The sequence below is a fragment of the Oryctolagus cuniculus genome, chromosome 3, assembly GCF_051225735.1.
Source record: "Oryctolagus cuniculus isolate XC-2025 breed Fujian yellow rabbit chromosome 3, ASM5122573v1, whole genome shotgun sequence".
Taxonomy (NCBI): Eukaryota; Metazoa; Chordata; class Mammalia; order Lagomorpha; family Leporidae; genus Oryctolagus; species Oryctolagus cuniculus.
Window position 1 is genome coordinate 175445604 of NC_142869.1, and position 21936 is coordinate 175467539.

The window sequence follows — 21936 nt, forward strand, 5'->3', positions numbered from 1 at the left end:
TGCTTGGGCCCTGCACCCCATGGGAGACCAGGAGAAGCACCTGGCTCCTGGCTTCGGATTGGCGCAGTGTGCCAGCCATAGTGGCCATTTGGGGAGTGAACCAACGGAAGGAAGACCTTTCCGTCTGTCTTCCTATCTCTGTCAATAAATAAATAAATAAATAAAAGATTACCTCATTGTTAATTTAATGTTTTAGCTTCTAAGTGGGAACGGTGATTTCCCTCTTGGCATAAAGCCCTGAGCTTTGAGTTTAAGTCTGTAGTACATACAAACCGATCGGGGCACCGAGCTTTCTCAGAGCTGAGCACAGGGCACTGCATCTCCATGGTCCTGTTGCTGCCGGAACACATGGGACAGGTCATTCTCATTTCATTTTGTCTTCCTATCCACATCCAACAAGGATGCTTCCAACTACACCAGTCTCAAGCAGTTTGAAGTCTGGGGTTATGGTTACCTTGGCTAAAGACAGATTCAGGGTTGAGGTGACTTCAGGAGTGGTAGTAACAAAGGCTGAATTCCATGGCTAGGCATGTATGTGTGTGTATGCGTGTGTGTCTGTATGTGTGTGTATGTGTGTGTGTGTCTGTATGTGTGTGTATGTGTGTGAGTCTCTGTGTGTGTATGTTTGTGTGTTTCTGTGTATCTCTGTGTGTGTCTCTATATGTGTGTGTGTGTGTCTCAGCATGTGTGTGTGTTTGTGTGTGTCTGTATGTGTGTGAGTCTCTGTGTGTATGTTTGTGTGTGTATGTGTATCTCTGTGTGTGTCTCTGTATATGTGTATCTGTGTGTATGTGTGTTTAATAGAAGGATAGGAAAATCTGTAAGAACAAAAATCATAGGGCCTGTATTATTTTATTCTGAAAATTAGTGTCACCCATTTTTTTCTTGATTTCATAACAGCTAGTCCTCGGGAAATGGGAAGTAGACAAGTAGGAAGGATGCCTAGCCACTGGAGTTAGATAATACAGAGGAGTTAAAAGAGTAGTTTAGGAGTGTCCTCAAATATGAAGTCTGAGGAACTGGCGTTCCAAGCTGGGATCCTGTTGGCTTCTGTCATCACCACAACATAACTTGCTGCTTTGCAGTCATCAGATGAAACCTAGGTTTAACATTTATAGCCACCTAAGGTCCAGGGTGGGCTAAACAGCTCATTCTAGCTCCTTTACCCCAAAGGAAAGCTGTAATTTTTTTTTATTCTAGATACTACCCTGAACTCTGGTCTTACTTCCTGTAGCTTCTCAAGACACAGGCAACTTCTTTTTGGGCTCAGTGTTGCAGGCAAAAAAAAAAAAAAAAAAAAAAACATACTGCAACATAATTTTGGTGCACTAAACAATAACATATATATTTTTCTTAAAAAATAATGTGAAATTTTCCATAAATAAATTTGAAGGATTAAGAAGAAGACTATATATGTCTTTGAAATATTTAAGCAAAGAACATATAAAGACACTTAAGAAAATAAATAAAATGCATTAAATATCTTCTCAGCTCTAATGTTAAGATCATGTCCTATCTCTACACATCTAATCCCAAGATATGAAGTTATTTAATAAAAGGTGCCATCTTTCCCCCGTCTGGAGAAGCAATGAGGCAGAGATAACTTAGTCTCTTGGTCAAACCAGGGAGAATAAACCAAATGAAATGGGATTATCTCTGGCAATCCTGACTTCTTGAGCTGGTGGCACTCATTCTCTGAGGCACCAGAGTGGAGTAGCTGAGACTTTTCTATCTGATTTCTGTAAAATTGCAGGTCACATTTTAAGCCCAAGTGGTAATATGCATCCTATTCAGTAAAACAAAACTGAAGTCAAAATACTGTCAACAAAATTGATCAGGGTAATCAGTTCCAACTGCACCATAGAATACTTAAGCTTAGAGGTAGGGATGATAGAAATGATTGGCAAGCAACTTATTGTCAAAATTGAGAGGAAGTCAAGAAAACCCTGAGAGGAGGAAGCATGCCAAGAATCTGAATTGGAACATTAGCACCAACCACCAAGTAATCCTTGCTAAGTCTGTTGTTTTCTATTCCCTCTTGGGGACAGAGAAATTCTTGCCCATGTTTTTTTATAGCAACTAGTAATTCCTCACATCAGGCAGCTTGGAGGCCTCCATTTACTTTAAGACAACCAGCTCTTGGATTTACTCAAAGACGAAGCACAGGAATAGGACACAGGATCCCCTTTTCCTCTGAATCTGGGAGTGGACATCTACTCTGAAAATGAGTATAACATGCCAATAGGTAGATACCGATTCAAATGAACTGTTTCCTATCTACACACACTAGATGAGTTTTGACTTAAGATTTAAAGAAAGTGGGCCGATCGCCGGTGCCGCGGCTCACTAGGCTAATCCTCCGCCTTGCGGCGCCGGCACCCCGGGTTCTAGTCCCAGTCAGGGCGCCGGATTCTGTCCCGGTTGCTCCTCTTCCAGGCCAGCTCTCTGCTATGGCCCAGGGAGTGCAGTGGAGGATGGCCCAAGTCCTTGGGCCCTGCACCCCATGGGAGACCAGGAGAAGCACCTGGCTCCTGCCATCGGATCAGCGCGGTGCGCCGGCTGCGGCGGCCATTGGAGGGTGAGCCAACGGCAAAAGGAAGACCTTTCTCTCTGTCTCTCTCTCTCTCACTGTCCACTCTGCCTGTCAAAAAAAAAAAAGATTTAAAGAAAGTAATTCAAATATTATATAATATTTATAATTGTTTAGTACACTTTAAAAAAATCCTGGTAATACTAAAATTGCTATGACAAGAACCGCCAGCAAACCCTAAGAAGAGGATTACTTTTAAAGTCTTCTTCAGCTGTTCCAAGTTTCTAAGTCTTGCACGCAGTGAAGATTGTGAAAAGAAGTTTGATGAAAAGCCAAGTAGGCATCATAAAATAGGTGAACTGGAACACGGTTTTAATTATGCCAGAGTAAGGTAGTTTATAGCTCACAGCTTAGCACCCTAACAATAGATTTGAAGTACTGACTAATTGTAATTTTGTCAGTAATAACCTTGAGACATGGATAAACAAAAGTGTGGAACACTCCACTCGGATCTGTGAAGAGCCAAGGGGGTTAATCTAATTTAGATTAAACAATGAGTTCTATAAATTTAATACTTCATGTGCATCTTAATTTAGAACTTCCAGAGAAAGTATAAAAACATAGCAAGAGTTTTTTTTAATCCTTAATTTGAAGATAATCATCAGATTCAAGGGATTTTCAAGGTACAAAGGAATAAAAAGTTTTCATTTAGTTAAAAAGAACAAATGTGCAAAACCTTGTGGAGGTTAAAAATAGTTGTGCATATAAATCAAGTGATAGCTCTTCTCAATTATTGTCTCTATAAATTTTCTACAATTTATCATAAAGTACTTGGTGGGGCTGCCTCCAATGTTAGTCTGAATGCTTATTTAAATCTGGTGTCTATTTAACTATTTGTATCCACAATGAACACATATTGAACTGTCTCAACGTGCCTGGCACTATTTTTGGCACTGGGATATAGACCTCTCTTTGAGGTTCCCAAGAACTGTTGGGAGTAAGAGTGATAATAATGCAAATAGAGAAATGAGGCTGGTGTCTAATAAATTTATTTATTTACTTATGTATTTAGTTAATCCACTCCAGCTTCTTGGGACTTAGCTTCTAAGCCTTTAGAGATTGGGTTGGATCATGTGGTCAAGGCTGGAATCAATTGAGTGCATATAATGAAATCCCTGTAAAAACTGTGGACCCCTGAAGTTCAAGAAGGCTTTACTGGTTGGTGCTGCACATTGATGGGATGGGAGAAGGACACATTTACCTCGCAGGAAGAAGATACGGAAGCACTGCATCTGGGATTTCCAGAGTTTGTATCTCTTCCTTTGTCTAACATTAGTTGGGGTCTACACAGAAAAGCTGTGATTGTAACTAAAGCACTTTCCTATCTAGTGAATTACTGACTCTGAAGGGATAGCGGGAACCCCCAAATTTGTAGTCTATTATTGGAAGCAGGAGTGGTTTGCAGCTGGAGTTTGAAGTGAAGGCAAGCTGGTTGTGGACTTACTTTTTCTTTTTTAAAAGGATAATTATTTATTGGAAAGAGTTACAGGGAGGGAGGAAGCAGGGGGAGAGAGAGAGAGAGAGTTATTCCATCTGCTGGTTCACTCCCCAGGTAGCTGCAACAGCCAAGGCTATACTGGGACAAAGTCGGGAGTTTCTTCTGGGACTCCCACATGGTTGGCAGGGGCCTAAACAGTTGGGCCATCTTCTTCTGCTTTTCCCAGCCCATCAGTAAGGAGCTGAATCAAAAGTAGAGGAGCTGTGACATGAACCGGTACCCATATGGGATGCCAGTGTTAGAGGCAAGAGACTTTGCCCACTATACCACAATGCTGGCCCTGTAGACTTTGTTCTTAACTTGTGCAGGCCATGTTAACTCTGGACAGCTAGTTTTAGCAGTTGAGTTTTAGACAATTATTCCAGCCATCACTCCAAATTTGGAGGGTGTTAAATTAGGAGGGTGGCTAAAAGTCTTCTCCATCTCTAAAAATGGGGTGAAGGGAAAAGGTTAGAGGTAGTGGAACACAGAACTGAGAGATGGACAGAGTTTTCTGGTATCAATCTGCTACTCTTTGTATGTTGAATTAATATAATATGAAATGATGACGCTAACAGAACACTGACCACATGGGATGGCTAAGGAGAATCAGGCTTTATAAGAGCAACCTCAGGTATGTGGTTACAGGAATTCTCACCTGCAGCTGTGGTAAGGTTGTGGGTGGGAAGTAGAGGCCTAGAGAGGTCAAAGGACTTGAATGATGTTCCAGGAGGGGTTGGCATTTGGACCCAGGTGTGCGTGATTCCAAAGCTGGTGCTATTCAATACCCTGCTATGTACCTTTGCCACTCTAAGTGTGAGCTTCTGGACAGAGCAGTTAGGGCATTTCAAGTCCTGCCCCAGACTTCCTGAACCAAAATCGGCATGTTGACAACCATTCCAGGAGACTTCTAAGCAAATTCCAGTTAAAAAAGCACTACTATATGCAGCCTCCAAACTTTACACTCAAATTCCTACTAGAAATTCAAACTTCCATCCTCATCCTCCTCACTTTGTTAAAATTTCCACTCTCATTAAAGTATAAAATGATGCAGGATGAGGTCCTGTTCTATTTTTCTTAGCAAAGGCTGTAAGGATGAATTCTTTCTAGGCACTGATGGTGGAAGAGGTTAAGATCTGTTTCACTTACTGCTTTTTCAATTCCAAGGGTGCTGCACAGTGGAAATTTTTAGAACCAATAGATTTAGCCTATCACAAGACTTGCAAATAGTAAGAAAGATCTCTTGGAGAGTTCAGAAGAGGAACACAACTACAGAGATTCAATTTACAGAAAATATTCCCTCCTGTATCTGGGGACGCTGTTACTTCTGCTGAGTGCCAAGGTCAGGAAGAGGCTAGTGCCCAGAGAGAGAATAAGAAGAAGTGGGACTCACCCTGTCAGAGGGACCTGCAAAATCAAATCTTGGCATCAATCTCCCTCACACTGATTATCTCCTCTGTGGGATATGATGATTTCTCCAAATACAAGTGGTATTTGAAAGGATGGGTAAGAAATTGTCACACACACACACACAAATACCATACCAATTGTAAAATAGAAGCACCATTATTTTTTCAAATTGTAAACCATTTTATTTCCCATTTCAACAGTGAAGTTGTAGTGAAAGTTGAATGACCAAATAATTCTCCAGGACTGCTTCCTCCCTGGGGAATTTTCCATTTCTCCTAATTGTTCCGGAAGACTTTTGTCTTTTGAGGCTCCTTTCTCTAGCAAAAGTTGCTGCCTTTGTAATTGGAGCTGACCTCAGATATGCCCAGAGGGCTCAGTCCTTTAATGGGAATCAGGCTAGGTTGTGATCCTGAAAAGGCCACCATTTCCACTTGTTCTTAGAGCCACTCCTGCTCCTCTGTTGTTAGGAGCCCATGGCACTAGCAAGGAGACAGGGTCATTAAGAAAAAAAGAGGTTAATGGTTTCTACACATCGCTCCAAGGTTTTCCCCCTGCCTTCTATTATCACCAGAAAACTGCTAGAGCTAGAAGTAAAAGAATAAAAAAACAGAAGTCATCAACTTTCCACCACTGACCCCTGACCCCTGTGGCTATGGGTTTTCTATCAAAGTTTTCAGATGGATGATCTTGGGGCTGGGTAAGATTAGGAGCTCTAGTATCAGGCTCTCACACCACTCAGCTGCTGATAGGCAGAGCCCTCAGGTCAGGGCCTGGGACCAAAGGTTCCTCTCCAGGTCTCAACATTCATCTTGGCCCTTGGGAATTATTCAAGAAGGCTTTTGTCAAAGGATCCCTTCATCTGCCAGAGGCAGCTGTGAGATCCTTTGCTGGTCACTTAGCCTCCCTAGACCCAGTTCTCTCATCTGTGAAATGAGGAGTCTGCACTTAGTGCTCTCTGAGATGCTCCCACCCATAGGAAACTACGCTTTGTTCTCGCTTTGAGCTACGCTTGAGTATATGGCTACCTGTTGTGGTAAGAAGTAGAGAAAGGAAAAGGATTTGGAGCAACATTTCAAGACATAATGATTGATTGCAATTAAACTGTATCCTTTCCGAGATTTGTGGCATGAATGCTCCCTCATCATTTCTGAACAGATCAGGATGCTACAGAAGCAACCTGGGGTGTGCCTTCCTGGGCTGCCCAGAAGCCATCTCTTTTCCGAGTAGGACTAAACAGAGGTGTAGAGAGGCAAACTGCGCTGGATAGCAGAGGTCACTATGCAGCAAAGAACTTTGAAAAGAAAGGGGCAGAGGAAAACTATACCCAGGAAGGAGTAGAGTGGAGGGTCTTGGGCAAACAGGCTCTAGAATCAGGATGCCACATGGAAAGTCAGTCTACCACCTGTGACTCTGTCAAGGAATCACAAGCCTGCAGGCTCTGAGGTTTCTCTCCCTGGGTGGATGGTGTTGTAAGGGCATACTCTGCTTTGTGTTTGCATCCCTTCATCCTCACAGAAAGTAACCCAAGGTTAACCAACCAGGTATTTTTCCATTGTTCTGTTTCACTGTCCCCACCTTAACAAGAGAATAACTTTCGGCAAGCTGTCTATTATTGTTCTTTGCTCTTGCTTTCTTCAGCCCTGTGTTTATGAAGCCGACCTCTTCTACTCAACCCATTGGAATACATTCTCTGCTTTGTGGAATGCAGTGTTGCCTGATTCTAGAATTATAAAAACAAAGCCAAGTGAGATCACTCAGCTGAGCTGTCCTAATGTGTTTTTTGACAGTAAAGTTAGAAGATGCAGTTTGCCAGAAACCACACTGACTGGGCACCACTGTTCCAGCCTGCAGGGCAGGATGGAAGCCTGAGTTTCCCAGCCTTTCTCGCAGTTACAGTGTTGCCATGCGGCTGAGGTTGGGACACTGAATCTGCACATAAGTGGTCCAAGCCACATGGAAGTCAGCCCTTAAAGACACCCTCCCCACTGTACACTTCAGTTTTCCCTCTACTCTCACGATGGCAACCCTGGAGCTCAGAGGGCAGGCCATGAGATGGACAAGGGCTACTGAACCCCAATGGGACTTTGCCTTTGTGAAATACAAACCCTTTTTTGTCTTAAGTTGTTGAGATCTCAGAGTTTGCGACCCTCACACCACCTCGCCTTCCTCGTTTTCCATGTTTCTCCAAGACCACCTCTGTCCAATTAGCACTGTGTAAGTTCATCATTCATACTTGAGATGCGGTTAGTCCAGCTCCAGGGTTAAATACCATCTTCCTCAGCTACATACAACTGCTCTGAGGAACTGAGACTTTAGTACTGAGGGAAAGCGATATCTGGAGATGTTGAAGCAATATTTGGAACACGCAGTGTTCTGAGCAGGGCGTGGGCTCCAGATGGGGTGGGTGATTTGTGGAGGGATTTGGCTAGATGAGAACCAAGGAGAGAGTCCCAGGGACATGGGAAGCTGGGAAGAAAGATTTCAAGGTTTTGAGAAGAGGGAGGTTATTTTAGGCTATCTCATCCTTCTTAGCAAATGGCTAGACCTGTCTCATAAGAACAAAAGAGGATGTTTTTCTTTCGCACTGTAACCCTAACATCTACTCTGAGTGAGTGGCGGAAAACAAAGACTCTGGGCCACATGGCTCTCTGCAGCCGCATCCCTGACACTTTTCAGCAAATCCCTCCAGGAACCCTGTTTTTTCTTTCTTCCTAGATGCCCTGGAGTTGAGGACACCACCTCACATGGGATGTTGGAAGAATCCAGGGACAAACTGAATGTAAGGGGTCTGGTTTAGCACCTGCAGCCTGGGTCCCTGATCCCTTTCTTGTCTCTTCCATTCCTGAAGTGGTAAAGCAAAAAGGAAATAAAGCTTGGGGAGTACCTGCTTTTCCATAGTGAAAGCTGTACCCCGAGCCCAGGTGAGAAGCTCTTCCTCCCTCCTTCTCTAGCCTTTAAGAGCTTCTGTGTGTTTCATACTCAGAGGCTTGTGCATAGATAGTGTGGCCTGGGTGTCCTCATGGGCATATCTGACATGGCCTTGGACTCATCTGTACTTGCAGTGGAGGTGTTTGGTGTGTGGAAAAAGGAGATTGTGTAGACCCAGGGAACTGCCTGGACTTTCTTGGCAGCCAGTGGCAGGCTGTGCTCCTGTTTGTACAGTTCTTGAACTGAAGACAGCCTGGCCTTTCCACTACGGTGGCACACAAGTTCACTTTCCCAAATATGCAATGTCCACCTCCATTTGGATAAAATGCCATCACCAGTTTTGTTTCTTTCCCACGCACCGCTGCCGCTGCCCTCCACATATTCAGGAACCACATGTGTCGTCCTCTGTGCCTTTTCTTTTCTGCTTCTCTGAGCTACCACTGAAGCTCTAAGAAACTGAATTTACATCTTAAACTTGAAGTGGGACTTGAGTGCTCTGCCTGGCACCACTGACAGCCAGAGTGGACTTCTGGCAAGACTCAGAAGAAGTCTTGAGTAACACATTTTTCCTAATCGTTTCTACCCAGCTTTCCTGAAATCATTTGCTTTTGTAGCAAACTTGCCCCTAATTAATTGTTTAGAGTCCCTATCACCCAAGAGAGATTATGGTAAATTCTTACTGTGTATGGCTGAGAATAAAGCAATTATCTAGCAAATATTGTATCCTTACAATTAATCATAGTCTTTACAGATAGGATGAATATGATGTCTCCCTCTAAACATTGAAATCTTTTATTTTTGAACTAATTCCATGAAAGTGTAATAGCCCCCTTCAGAATGATTACATATTTAAATTTGGAAACAATATCTGTTGGTTTTTGATCCTTAAATAACTCTTTGTTTCTTGCTAGGGACAGACGTACATTGTGCTTTAAAGGGAAATTTGTAACTTCTCTGCACTTTTTATCTTAGCAAACCATCCATCATCAGTCACACTTTCAGTTTCATTTAGATCTGAGGTTTCCATTTGGACAGATTTGAAAAAAACACACACAAAAGCCCTGCAAAGGCATAAGCATTTCACAGTGCTATATGGCAGAGGCAGTAGACCTGAGTGGAACTCACTGATTTTCTTTAGCATTTTGATTATATGGGTCTATGAGTTCAGATGAATCAAAGTAAAAATGAAACTCAGCAGGCATGATGAAATCAACCGAAACCACCGAAATGGTTGGGCAGAGTCCACAAAAATGGTTTCATTCTCTGAAACTAGGGGATAGGAGAGGTCCTAATTCAAGAGACAGCTTCTGAGAGCTGTCATCACTCAACTCCTCAAGGAGAGAAAGAGAGATTTTTCAACAATAGAATTTTTTTTGAAACTATGGTTATGAATAGATTCCAGTCAATGATACAAAGTAAGTCAATCTCTGTAAACAATAGGATCAATGCGTTAATACTGCTTTTAAAATTTTATTCATCATTGCTTTGTTGGTCATGGATGTGGGTGGGGCTCGTGGTGGGCTAAAACTCCAAGGAGCTCTTTTTAAGACATTTCAATTTAATCAGCAAGTGACTCAGGGAAGACAATGAGTCAGGAAAATAACTCCAACCTTGCGGAGAGAAAGCTATTTCTTTTCTCTGCTCCATCTCTGCCCCTGGAGCCTTCCAAGACTAAAAGAGTACTCAGAAACTTGTTGGGTAAATGCCATTTGCAAATGAGCATTGAGTTCATTTGTGAAACACAAAGGCTAATATTTGCCTTATGCCTTGCAGGGGACTGTGCATGACTGGAAATGCTGCTGGTGCAGACCTGTCACATTATCCATCCAGGTCAGAACATTCTTAAAAGGAACCTGTGACTCGAAGTGCTGACTGCTGTCTGACAGTCCAAGCACTCTGTCAAACCTTTTCTCAGCTGCCTGGGGAAAGAGGTCACTGCTCTGTCTCACAAACACAAAAGTATTCCACATAATTGCTGGCAATTACGGACAGAAGTTTTGTTTTTATGAAGTATCAGGCAAGACGGTGCTGAAGAGGTTCTCTGGAGCTCTAGTACTGTGAGAACACCAAGATCAGACAGTGACAGTTGAGTAAGGCTGCTGTGTGTTCTATTAATGGGTTTCATAACTGATTCTTAGAGCAACAGCCTTGGAACAGAGACACAAATACAGCACCAGTCACTACTCCTATTTTCTCTTTTTAAAAATAAAATCTGGGTGAGAGAAATACACCATCTCTCTTTTCTTGAGCATCAGTTGCAATCATTTTATATCACACAAAATATTATATTAAACTAGAAGCCATTTTGTGTTTTCCAGTTTTTTTAATGTGCATTTCTTAAACCTGCTTTGAGCATCTTTTCCTTATTCCCCAAAGTATCTAACAAAGTCCTTGACAAATTATGGGCCCACAATAAATTCTTCCTGAGTACTGTTTTACTGATTAAAAGACAACAACCTAATATTAACCGTAGTCATCTATATACCCAGCATATACTATTTCATCTTGCTACAATTTTCTTTTTTTTAATTTGACAGATAGAGATAGAGATAGAGATAGATAGACAGAGAGAGAGAGAGAGAGAGAGAGAGAGAGGGAAATTCTTCCTTCTGTTGGTTCACCCCCCAAATGGCTGCTATGGCTTGAGCTACGCAGATCCAAAGCCAGGAGCCAGGTGCTTCTTCTTGGTCTCCCCCACGGGTGCAGGCGCCCAAGCACTTGGGCCATCCTCCACTGCCTTCCCGGGCCACAGCAGAGAGCTGGACTGGAAGAGGAGCAACTGGGACTAGAACCCAGCGCCCATATGGGATGCTGGCGCTGGAGGTGGAGGATTAACCAAGTGAGCCATGGCGCTGGCGCCTATAATTTTCTTCTTAAGAATGGTAATAAAATTTTGCAATAAGTGGAATTTTTATAAATATTTAAGTTAACCAATTACTTCATGAAACCCTGTATCTAATTAAAAGCTAACTTTGACATTAGAATTGCTAAGCTGCACGCATACATCAACACTGATTTTCATTTGACAACTCATGAAAGCCTGACTAACTTTACAGCAACGTTATAGGTCATCTCTCAGAATAGTTGTTCAAAAATGCATATTTAGGGACTGGCTTTGTGGCAAGGTAGTTAAACCTATGCCTGCATAGTCGGCATCCTATATGGGCACCAGTGTGTCCCTGCTGTTCATTCTAATTCAGCTACATGCTAATGGCCTGGGAAAGCAGTGAAAGATGGCCCAGGTACCCATGTGGGAGATCTGGAAGAAGCTCCTGGCTCCGAGCTTTAGCCTGGCCCAGCCCTGGCTCTTGATGCCATTTGAGGAGTGAAGCAGCAGATGGAAGATCTCTCTCTTTCTGTCTCCTTCTTTCCCTATAACTCTGCATTTCAAATTAATAAAAATGCATATATATTACTACTTTATGTCAATGTTTTTCTTAAGCAGTTGAAATTAATTTTCTGACTGCATAGTTGTACAGAATTCAACCTGAAGCATTATTGTTCACTAAATGCATGAGAAAGATTTTTTTTGACCCATCTTAGTTTTGCTGAGAGCACTTTCATTGTCTCAACATGAGAAAAATCAGTACAAACAGCATCTCTCTTTAGTATTAGGAACATTGCATTGCTTAATTGCTGACAGCCTCGATTTACTAACTTGTGAACTGTTAAGCATGCATCATTACATTCCTTAGGACACCTCTTTGAGTCGATGCAATAATTTATTATCAAGTAGGTCTAATTCTATGTTGATTTACAGAAGTGGCAATAATATCCCATCTCACACAATGCTTTGCTTGGAGGAATCCAAATCCAGGCACTAAAATCTTTATGGTCTCCCCACGAGGAGTTGGGACGCAGGTGGTATTCTCGTTACCACAGCTGAGAAAATGGAGAGGTTTGCCTGAGGTCTCCCAGCAAGCCAGCAACTGAGGGAGCAGAATCTGGGGCTCCTGGTGCCTAGCACATAATCGCAAAAGTCTAGAACTCCCAGGAGAGTCACCCAAATCACGGTGCAGAAAAGAAGAGGGAAAATGATACCCAGGATGCTCATTGCAGAGTCCCCATGGCAACCTGTCACCCGTTTCCCTCTGACTGCACATAAAGCACACCGAAGGGTATCAAAAACATAAACCCTAATGGTACCCTTAATTAGGTGGGACCATAACGCCAACTCCCTTACCTCCCACTGTCCAAGCTAGCAGCCCCAAAGTCCTCTCTGTGATGCCCAGTCCTTCAGGCAAGGCACAGTTGCAGAAACAGTCTTTGGTTTCCTAGGGACCATCAAGCTCTGATGATGATGAAGTTTGATAGTAATAATGTCAAACTTTATATGACCATAATCCAAGTTTACAATGATACATTAAGCCATAATGCTACTATTTATATCACCATAAACTGAGTTTATGGTGATATAAATAGTCATGCTAATGGCATTAACAGCAGCACTCAGTTGAATCACAGCTGTTGACTGCTGCTTGTATGCTATAAGCATTGCTATTTATATTACCGTAAACTTAGGTAGTCTAACTTGTTACATGTGGATATATGAGAAAGATGGTTATTCTGCATCTTATTCCCAAATCTAGCTCCTGTACTGGAGACTAGAACTGTTGCCCTCCTCTACATACTAATGTCCATCTAACTCTCCATCTGGCTGTGCTTGTGTCGTGTATTTCGGCAGGAACTACAGAAATGTCTGTTTTCTGTCATCCTCTGAGGAGCCTGGGAATGCCACTTGAATGTGATTAAGAAAGCATGGCCCCAGATGTTGGGCAAACTTACTGTCTCCTTGGCAGCGGAGGGGACCCACACTCAGTTTGGCTTCTGAGCCTTGCCGGTCGGTATCTCCAACCACCACCTGGCTCACGGGCAGGTGATCTTTGTAGGATAAGAAGCCAGCATCCTTCCTCCTGAATCATAGGGAAACACAGAAAAGAATGAGGGGTTAGAAGCATGTCTTTTCTGATCATTGTTCAAGTTGTCTAATAATTGATGACATTTCAGTAATTGCTCAGAAATTCACCAAATAAAACCAGCATTGGTCTCCCTCCTCCGTAGGTGGCCTCACAGCACATCACTCAGGAAGAGCTCTGGCACCCTTGTCTTCTGGAAAGCAGAACTGACACTGTGATTTCCAGAGAGCACCACCCACACAGTGCAGGCTACTCTAGCTTCATCATAAACCAGGGCACACACTCAACACTGAGCTTACAAGCAGAGCTTGCTGTTGTCACGGAATCAAATGTTCGACAAAGTCAACCTCAATAACATGTGACATAAAATCCTGCCAATACCCCCTCGTCTCCCTAATTGCTTTGAAGCAGTTCTCTTGGAGCTTTTTTTCCTCACTGTGCATCAGCAAAATGAAGAACATCTCGTTTCTTCATGTTTTCTTAGTAGCACGAGTGAAATAGTTCATGTGAAGCTTCCAACACAAGGTTCATCAAGTGTCTCTTTCCATCTGTAATAGGGGCGGTGCTGAGATTCAAGCCCAGATTGCTATTCATTCCAGAATTGTTCCCCGGTTTGCACTTACCTCATTTGGAGTCTCCTGACTCTACTCTGTGCCTACCCTAAATGAAGAACTGGACAAGGCTAATCACAAAGCTCTGCTTCTAGAGTGGCACACAGAAGCCCAAGGTCTGTTCCTGGGGATGACTGCAAATTGAGTTGTGTGCAGCCCAGATTTCATGCTAGTGAAAAATCATTGGCCCTCCCCTATTTTCCTGCCTTTACAGGTAAGGCGTCCCCTCATTTGGGGCTGAATGGGTGGGAGGCACAAATCAGGCTGAAGTCATTCTATCACCTTATATTTTTAGGTGTTTTTTTATCCTGTCAAGTTTCAAAAATTAAAAATTTTGAAATTGTACATAGAACTAATTACAGAAAAGTAATGATAAAAATGATAGAGTTCTTTTTTTTTAAAGATTTATTTATTTGAAAGAGTTAGAGAGAGAGAGAGAGGAGAGGCAGAGAGAGAGAGAGAGAGAGAGAGAGTCTTTCATCTGCTGGTTCACTCCCCAAATGGACGTAATAGTCAGAGCTGCACCAATCTGAAGCCAGAAGCCAGGAGCTGAGCATGGGGTTAAAGAAGGGGCAAAGGAAGGAACATGAGAATGAACCTTTTCCTGTTGTCCTTTTGTTGTTTCCAGTTCTTGGCTAATGCAAATAATGTTGTTTATGAGCATTCTCATACTTGAGTTTCTTATTAGCATTATTTTTGTTGAGTATCTGCCCAAAAGTAGAAACGCCACCTCGTGAAGTACACTTACGCTTCACTTTGGTGGGTACTTACAAACAGCTTTCATAAGAGCTTGTAACAAATTACGTTCCTATCCTCAGTGAATGAGAATTCAAGTTACTCAAGATCCTTGCCAATATTTGGTGCTACTGATCCATTTAGGATGAGTGGAAGTTAAGAGCTTTATAACGGAACTAGAACTCAGGTAAGGATATTTTAAAAACAAATGTTTGTGAATACTCCCTTAACAATTATGTAATTGTATTACCCAAACTGATGCAGGCATAACGTTATTGGGATTCACATATCTACATACTTTCACAATTTGGAAATAAGATTCTTAAATTGTTGGAGTATTTTGTAAATGTAGAGCTTCTGTGCTTTTTTAAAATTAAAACTGGGCATTGTTCATTGGTTTTGCAAGAAAAACTCAGATTTTATCAAAATCTTTCCATTATTGGTTGAAAGTAACTGAAAAACTAATATGTTTCATTAGATGTACTTACTGGTTTATGTATTATCCCCATTTTACTGATGAGGGAAATGAGAAACAAAGAATTTATTCTGACCAAGACCACTAGCTCATAAGAGTAGAGTCTGGATTCAAATCCAGACCACCTGAACCCCATCCTTAAGCTTTCCACAAAACAAACAAACAAACAAACAAACCAAAAAAACAGAGATAGACCTCAAAAAACCCACAATATCAATTTAAAGTCTTATTTCTCTTAATGCTCACTGACAGTTGAGGTGGAAAAGTACCTTTTAAGACATACTTAGCCAGTCTAAAATGCTGAAGTCATGTGTAAATCACAAGTTCAAAGGTATCTTCAATGTTTTAATTACACTTGCTCTACAAACAATAGACAGTGCAAGAGAGCTGGAGGCTTACCTTATGCCCAAAGCAACCATTATTTTTAATGATATACTCAAATTTATAATATGGTGCCGAATAGCTAATAGTTATAACACTCAGATATTCCATATCAAACCAAAAAAAGAAAAATAGGGAAAAACTGTCAGCAGAGAAAGCAAGAAGTTTCTTTCTCAATAATATTTGATCAATGGTCTAGAAAGGTCTCTAGACATTGCATAAAATACTGTGTCTGATGCCCACAAAGCACTGAATTCTATGATTGTAGAAATGAATGTGTTGGTGGGAATAAAGTGGCTTAGTTGACACAAATTTTCTGCTGTATTCTTACAGCACACCTCCTTTTTAAAAAAATATTTTATTTATAAGAAAGGCAGACACACACACAAACACACACACACACACACACACACACACGGATGTTTCATCTGGGGGTTCTCCCCAAATATCCAAAATAGCTGGGGCTGGGCTAGGTCAAAACCAGGGATTGAGAACTCAGTTTTGATCTCCTATATGTGGGGCATGGACCCAACTACGTGGTGCACATTAGCAGGAAAGTGGAATCAGGAGTGGAGCCAGGACCCAAATCTAGGTATTCCTATCTGGGATGTAAGCATCCCAAGTGGCATCTTTTTTTTTTTTTTTTTTTTTTTTTTGACAGGCAGAGTGGATAGTGAGAGAGAGAAACAGAGAGAAAGGTCTTCCTTTGCCGTTGGTTCACCCTCCAATGGCCGCCGCGGCTGGCGCGCTGCTGCCAGCGCACCACGCCGATCCGATGGCAGGAGCCAGGTACTTATCCTGGTCTCACATGGGGTGCAGGGCCCAAGCACTTGGGCCATCCTCCACTGCACTCCCTGGCTACAGCAGAGAGCTGGCCTGGAAGAGGGGCAACCGGGACAGAATCCGGCGCCCTGACCGGGACTAGAACCCGGTGTGCCGGCGCCGCAAGGCGGAGGATTAGCCTAGTGAGCCGCGGCGCCGGCCCCAAGTGGCATCTTGATCACTGTTCTAAACGCCTGTGCCACCCCACTTTTGAAAGATCAAGTGAGATCTGGGGAGGTTCCTATAGGCTATCCATATTAGGATGTTGTTCAAGTTTTTGCAGCAAGAAAAACAAGCCTTGGAAGTGCTGGTCCTTACATACTGAGGTCCATCTAATTTAGGGAGATATTTGTTATCTATTTATCATGTTAGCATACAAATCTAATTAAATTTATCCGTTGGTTGGATTTTAGAAATTCCACCACCCATTTCAACTAGGTCCTAGACTCAGACTCTCCCTAAATCTACCATCATTGTTACTAAAATAAAATTTGATTTTATAGATTTTGCTTCTCTACCTGGCACTACTATTATTTTTCTTCTGTACCGTTTTCTTGAGAAACTGTCTTTGCTGTGGTTCCCTTGCCTACTTTCTCCATCCTGCTGAGAAAGCAAGCAAGCCTCTAGGTGGTCCTTGCCTTTAGCTCAGTGAAAAACAAAACACTCCTAAAGGACCATGAACCACCCGAGCGTCTTTAATTGTGAGCCTGATCTTCTACCAGATGCTATGGAAATGTTCATACTATGAATCCATCCTTTAATTTCAGCAGAGTAGGTAGGCTTTCTTTGCAAAGTTTTAGGAGAGCTTGTTTGACCCTGGTAACAAACATTCACTAGGATCTGCAGGAACTGTAATCATGACACATTGCTGGTGGGGATATAAACTGATAGAGTCATTCTTACAAGCCATTTAGTAGTTCCTTGAAAAGTTAAACTATATATTTACTGCATGATGCAATAAATAATTCCACTCCTAGATATACATCAAAAAGAAATGTGAATTTAAAAACATGTCTACACAGAGACTTTTGGTATGTGTTTATAGCACTTTTATTTATAATATAGTTCCAAAGTGCAAACAACACAAATGTCCACCAACTAATGAATGGCTAGACAAATGTGGCATATCCATACAATGGACTATTCCAGTAATAATAACCAATGAAACAAGGATACATATCACAATATGAAGAAATATCCAAAGGCACTATGGGAAAACCAACATGCCCTGGTAGATTCCAAATTCTGTAATTCCAATTACATGAACTCTCCAGTAGAACAGGCAATCTACAGACATGAAGTGGATTAGAGGCTACCTGGAACTGGGGGTGGAAACATTAAAGTAGACTAAATCTCATAGGAATAATGGAAATATTCTATATCTGGATTGTGGTGATTTATTGGACAAAACAGTGAATTTACTACAAATCCCTGGAAGTGTGCACTTAAAGTGAGTCAATATTATAGTATGTCAATGGATCAATACATATTTTTAAAAAGAAGAAAGATAAATGTCTATTGGCAACAGGGAAGACAATTCTGTTCCATATATGTCACTGAAGATACTCGGGTATGGAATTATGGGGTAGTATATTTCCTGGTTTTGAGTCATCCACTTTGTGACGTAAACCTTGGATTACTAAATGTTCATTAATTCCTTTTTTAGAAGGTACTTGTCCCTGCATTTTAAAGTTGACATCAATATGTACATCTTCCACTGATACTGCTTCCTTGATAGCATCCCACAACACCCCTGTTCAATCTTCTCTCCTCACCCTTGGCCTCTGAATTCTGGCACAAGACACTCCCCCAATTTCACCCTCATCCCAGCTTCTTCTCCACTCATCATTCAGAACCTGCCTTCTTTATTCCTGCATGTATCAGCTTTCAGATTCCTAAACTAGCTCTATAAAAGGGGCTGTACCTAATTTACAGAAAATCGAATATCTAGGGGCTGGGGTTGTGGCACAGTGGGTAAAGCTGTCTCCTTCAATGCCGGCATCCTATATGGGTGCAAGTTCATATCCTGGCTACCATGCTTCTGATCCAGCTCCCTATTAATGGCCTGGAAAAAATGGCAGAAGATTACCCAAGGGTTTGGGCCCCTGTTACCCACAAGAGAGACCTGCATGAAACTACTGGCTCCTGGCTTTGGCTTGCCTTGCCCATCTAGGGAGTATAGCAGCAAACAGAAGATCTTTCTTCCTCACTCCACTGCCCCCCGACCTCCCACTTGCCTCTCCCTCTGTAACTCTGTCAAATAAATATATAAATCTTATTTTTTAAAGAAGAAAGAAAATCAAGCATGCTTGGTTTTCCAGGACATGCTTAACAGTACAAGTCTATTCAACTGTCAGCACTTGCAATTGTGTTATCCTAAAAATGTCAACAATTGCAGCATCAAATGTTTCTCTCAAAGATGGTTTCTAAACTTTTTGGAAGTTTTTGTGTGATTTTTAGTTCAGATAATTAAGTTGAATTTATTTACAAATCTGTGTGTTTTCTTTCCATATTTACTGCCTTCTAATAGCCATTCCTAGACACAGATTTTCATGGCAAGGATTCATAAAAAATGAGTTAAAAAGTGAAAATCTACAAAACTATCCTGGAAAGTTATTATTTTACTAATAACTTGCACTAATGATTTTTGTTTTGTATATAGTTATTTTTATTAAGGGGGTCTTTAGATTATTATTCTTTCTACCTCTTCAGTTAAAATGTACATAAATAGCTTGCAAAGTTTTAAAATATTCAAAATTTCCCCATAGATTATCTCAGTTATCCTCCTAACTTTGTAAATAGGCTTTGGAGGTACAAGGGAATAGGAATAGGCAGTTGAATTTAACAAATTTTGATTCTCAAATAATTAATCCAGAGCACATCCATTATACACAGTGATAGCCTCTACTTAGGAATGGGATCCTGCTTTATGGTATATTATGAAACACTACTTAACTGACTGAAAATTTGCACCTAATGTTATCTAAAAAGGAAGGATGGGGTGGGCATTTGGCCTAATGATTAAAACACCAGTTGGGACACCCACATCCCACGTTGGAGTGCCTGGGTCTGATTCCCCGTTCCACTTTCAGCTAATGAGTACCTGGGAGGCAGCAGGGATGCTGCCAGTGTTTGGGAATACAGTGTTTGGGAATACAGTGTCACCTGTATTCCCTGCTACCCTGCTACTGGCTTTAAGCTAACCTGGCCCTAGCCAGTGTAGGCATTTGGAATCAGAGTTTGGGTATGCTCTCTCCCTTGCTCTTTCTTTCAAATGAAGAGGAAAGAAACCCAGCAAAACCATAAAGTGAAGTTAAGGCTAGATCTAGTTAAATAATTTTTTAAGTAAATTAGGAATTTTTAATTTATTTTCCTCACCTCTCTGTTTCTGTGTTTTGTCTGCAATTGGGACATAACCCCACTGCTTTTCACCAAAAAGGGAACAAATGCCCCACAAATGTCATCTGTCCTAGTCCCTATTAAAACCCAGTCTCAGAAAATAATCAGGAAAATTGTTTGTTCCTAATCATTTCTTTAGTGGAAGCAATATACTACTCAGACTGTTAAACAAAGCTTTTGGGAGGCCATTGTTTTAGAAAAGGCTGCTGTGCTAAGACCCCAGCACAATGAACTGGAGTCACCTGTACCAAGTGCTAGGTAACCAAACTGACCCATGAATTGGGTCATTTTACCAAAATGCAAGAGATTCATAACAACCAATAAGAAGGGGCATAGTTTACCTGAGTAGGCACATAGAAGTCCTCTGTTTTGATCCCCTAAGGGAAGCAACTTCAAGATCACCAGTCTATCTTTGTTCTCTATTTCTGCTTTCTTACACCCTTTTCTGCCTATAAAGCCACCCTTTTTTGCTCATTTCAGTGATGTGCCTGTTCTATTTGATGGAATGAGATGTTGCCTGATTTTAGAATCAATGAAATTCAATTAGGTCTTTAAATTAAATTTGTTGTAATTTTGCCTTTTGACAAGACAAAGGGTTGCTCCAGAATCCAGGTGTCCATGAATGCTGGAGACTGGATTGGGAAGAGGAATGTTGCTGGCATGACTGAGAGGCCTGTACGGAGATGACTGTGTCCCTAAGTAAGGGATGGCCACCATCAATTTGCCAGTTCCCCGTGATCATGACAAAAGACACTTCTCTATCAGCAGTCAATGTTTCCGTCCACAGAACACACAAGGGTTATCTCAGAAAGGCTGCATCATCAGAAGGTAAAATAAATAACAGAGCCATCTGATACTCAATAAGGTAGAACTTTATAAATTCATCTGATGGCATCCTAAGTCACCATTGACTATTGAGCTTTCCTTAACGGATACAAGGTACAGTTCCCTACAAAGCAATTAGAGTAATTAAGAAAACAACCATCACAATTAGATCTTTCGAATCTATGCTTATGTCCCCTATGAAATGGTAGTAATTACATATTCAATTACTCCTTTTCAGTGGGAATAGCTCTGGCCTTTTATAAATGTAAGACAATTATCAGTTCAGTTTACACTGAACCATTTTTAAATTTTATACAAAGTGTCCTGGAATGCAAGTTCCCTGAGGGCAGATATATAGTTTTATAAAACTTTATAAAATAAACATAAGCAGGCATTTAAAAGTTGGTGACTGCGTAGTATGTTTTGTGATGGAATAAACATATGAATAAACAAAGCTTTAAGGCCTCATTCTACGGTTGTTATCAAAGTGTGCACACGATCAGTGAGATGAGAAAGAAAACCTTCCTTACACTGAGTTATTTGAATATTTTTGAAATATTTTTGTAATTGACATTTTATTATTTTCTGTAGAAAGCAATAGTTAAATCATTAACACAGTGAAAAGGCCATAACAGTTATATCTAAAAGACAAATTCTAAACCTGTTTTGTATCTATGTAAGAATAATTTGGTTAATTTATCTGAGTCATTGTTTTCCACACAGATAAGTCTTGGTTATTTGATTCTACATGTGTGTGTGTGTGTGTGTGTGTGTGTGTTCAATTCTAGAGCAAGAAGTAGCAACTGAAAAAATTTGACAAACTTGAGTGTGGCATAAGATACCAAAAGTGTGAGATCTATTTTTCCTGGAGTGGAGTTAATTGAGACTCCAAAAGGCACAAGCCTTTTGAGAATAGGACTTTGTGGTCCTATATAGTTTCCCCAGGAACTGTTATGACAGAATCCAGCATTTATTTTGCAAGGTTATCTGATTACCATCGTCATCTTTCAGAAGTAATAGACTATGAATAAAAGAATGTTTGGACTAATGTTTGCAACTAGTTAGTAGCTAAGTTAGGAAAAACTGACCAAATTTTTAATGCTCTGTAGTTTAAGAAGAGAAGATGTTTACATTTCTCAAATTCTATTAAAATACTTTCAATTGATTTTCTTTAAATGATATGAAAATCTAATATTTTTATCAAATAGGAAAATTGACTGGATTAAAGACTAGGTAGGGCTATTTTTATTTTAGTTTGCTCTTCTGTATTCATATTTTCCCTAAGAGTTCCTTATATTCTTGTAAATCATGGCTCATAAATTTTATGATTAGCAAAGAGGGAGTACTTGATGTGTACTCTCCTGGCC

The 21936-nt window shown here is 41.1% G+C and overlaps 1 protein-coding gene across 1 annotated transcript in view; it reads right to left on the reverse strand.

Moving 5' to 3' along the window:
* Nucleotides 1–21936, reverse strand: part of CNTNAP2 (contactin associated protein 2) — a 2149916-nt gene that overhangs the window by 181754 nt on the left and 1946226 nt on the right. Inside the window, exon 15 of the mRNA XM_089329590.1 lies at nt 13191–13318. Within this exon, the coding sequence (XP_089185716.1) occupies nt 13191–13318 (128 nt within the window). The remainder of the gene's footprint in view (nt 1–13190; nt 13319–21936) is intronic.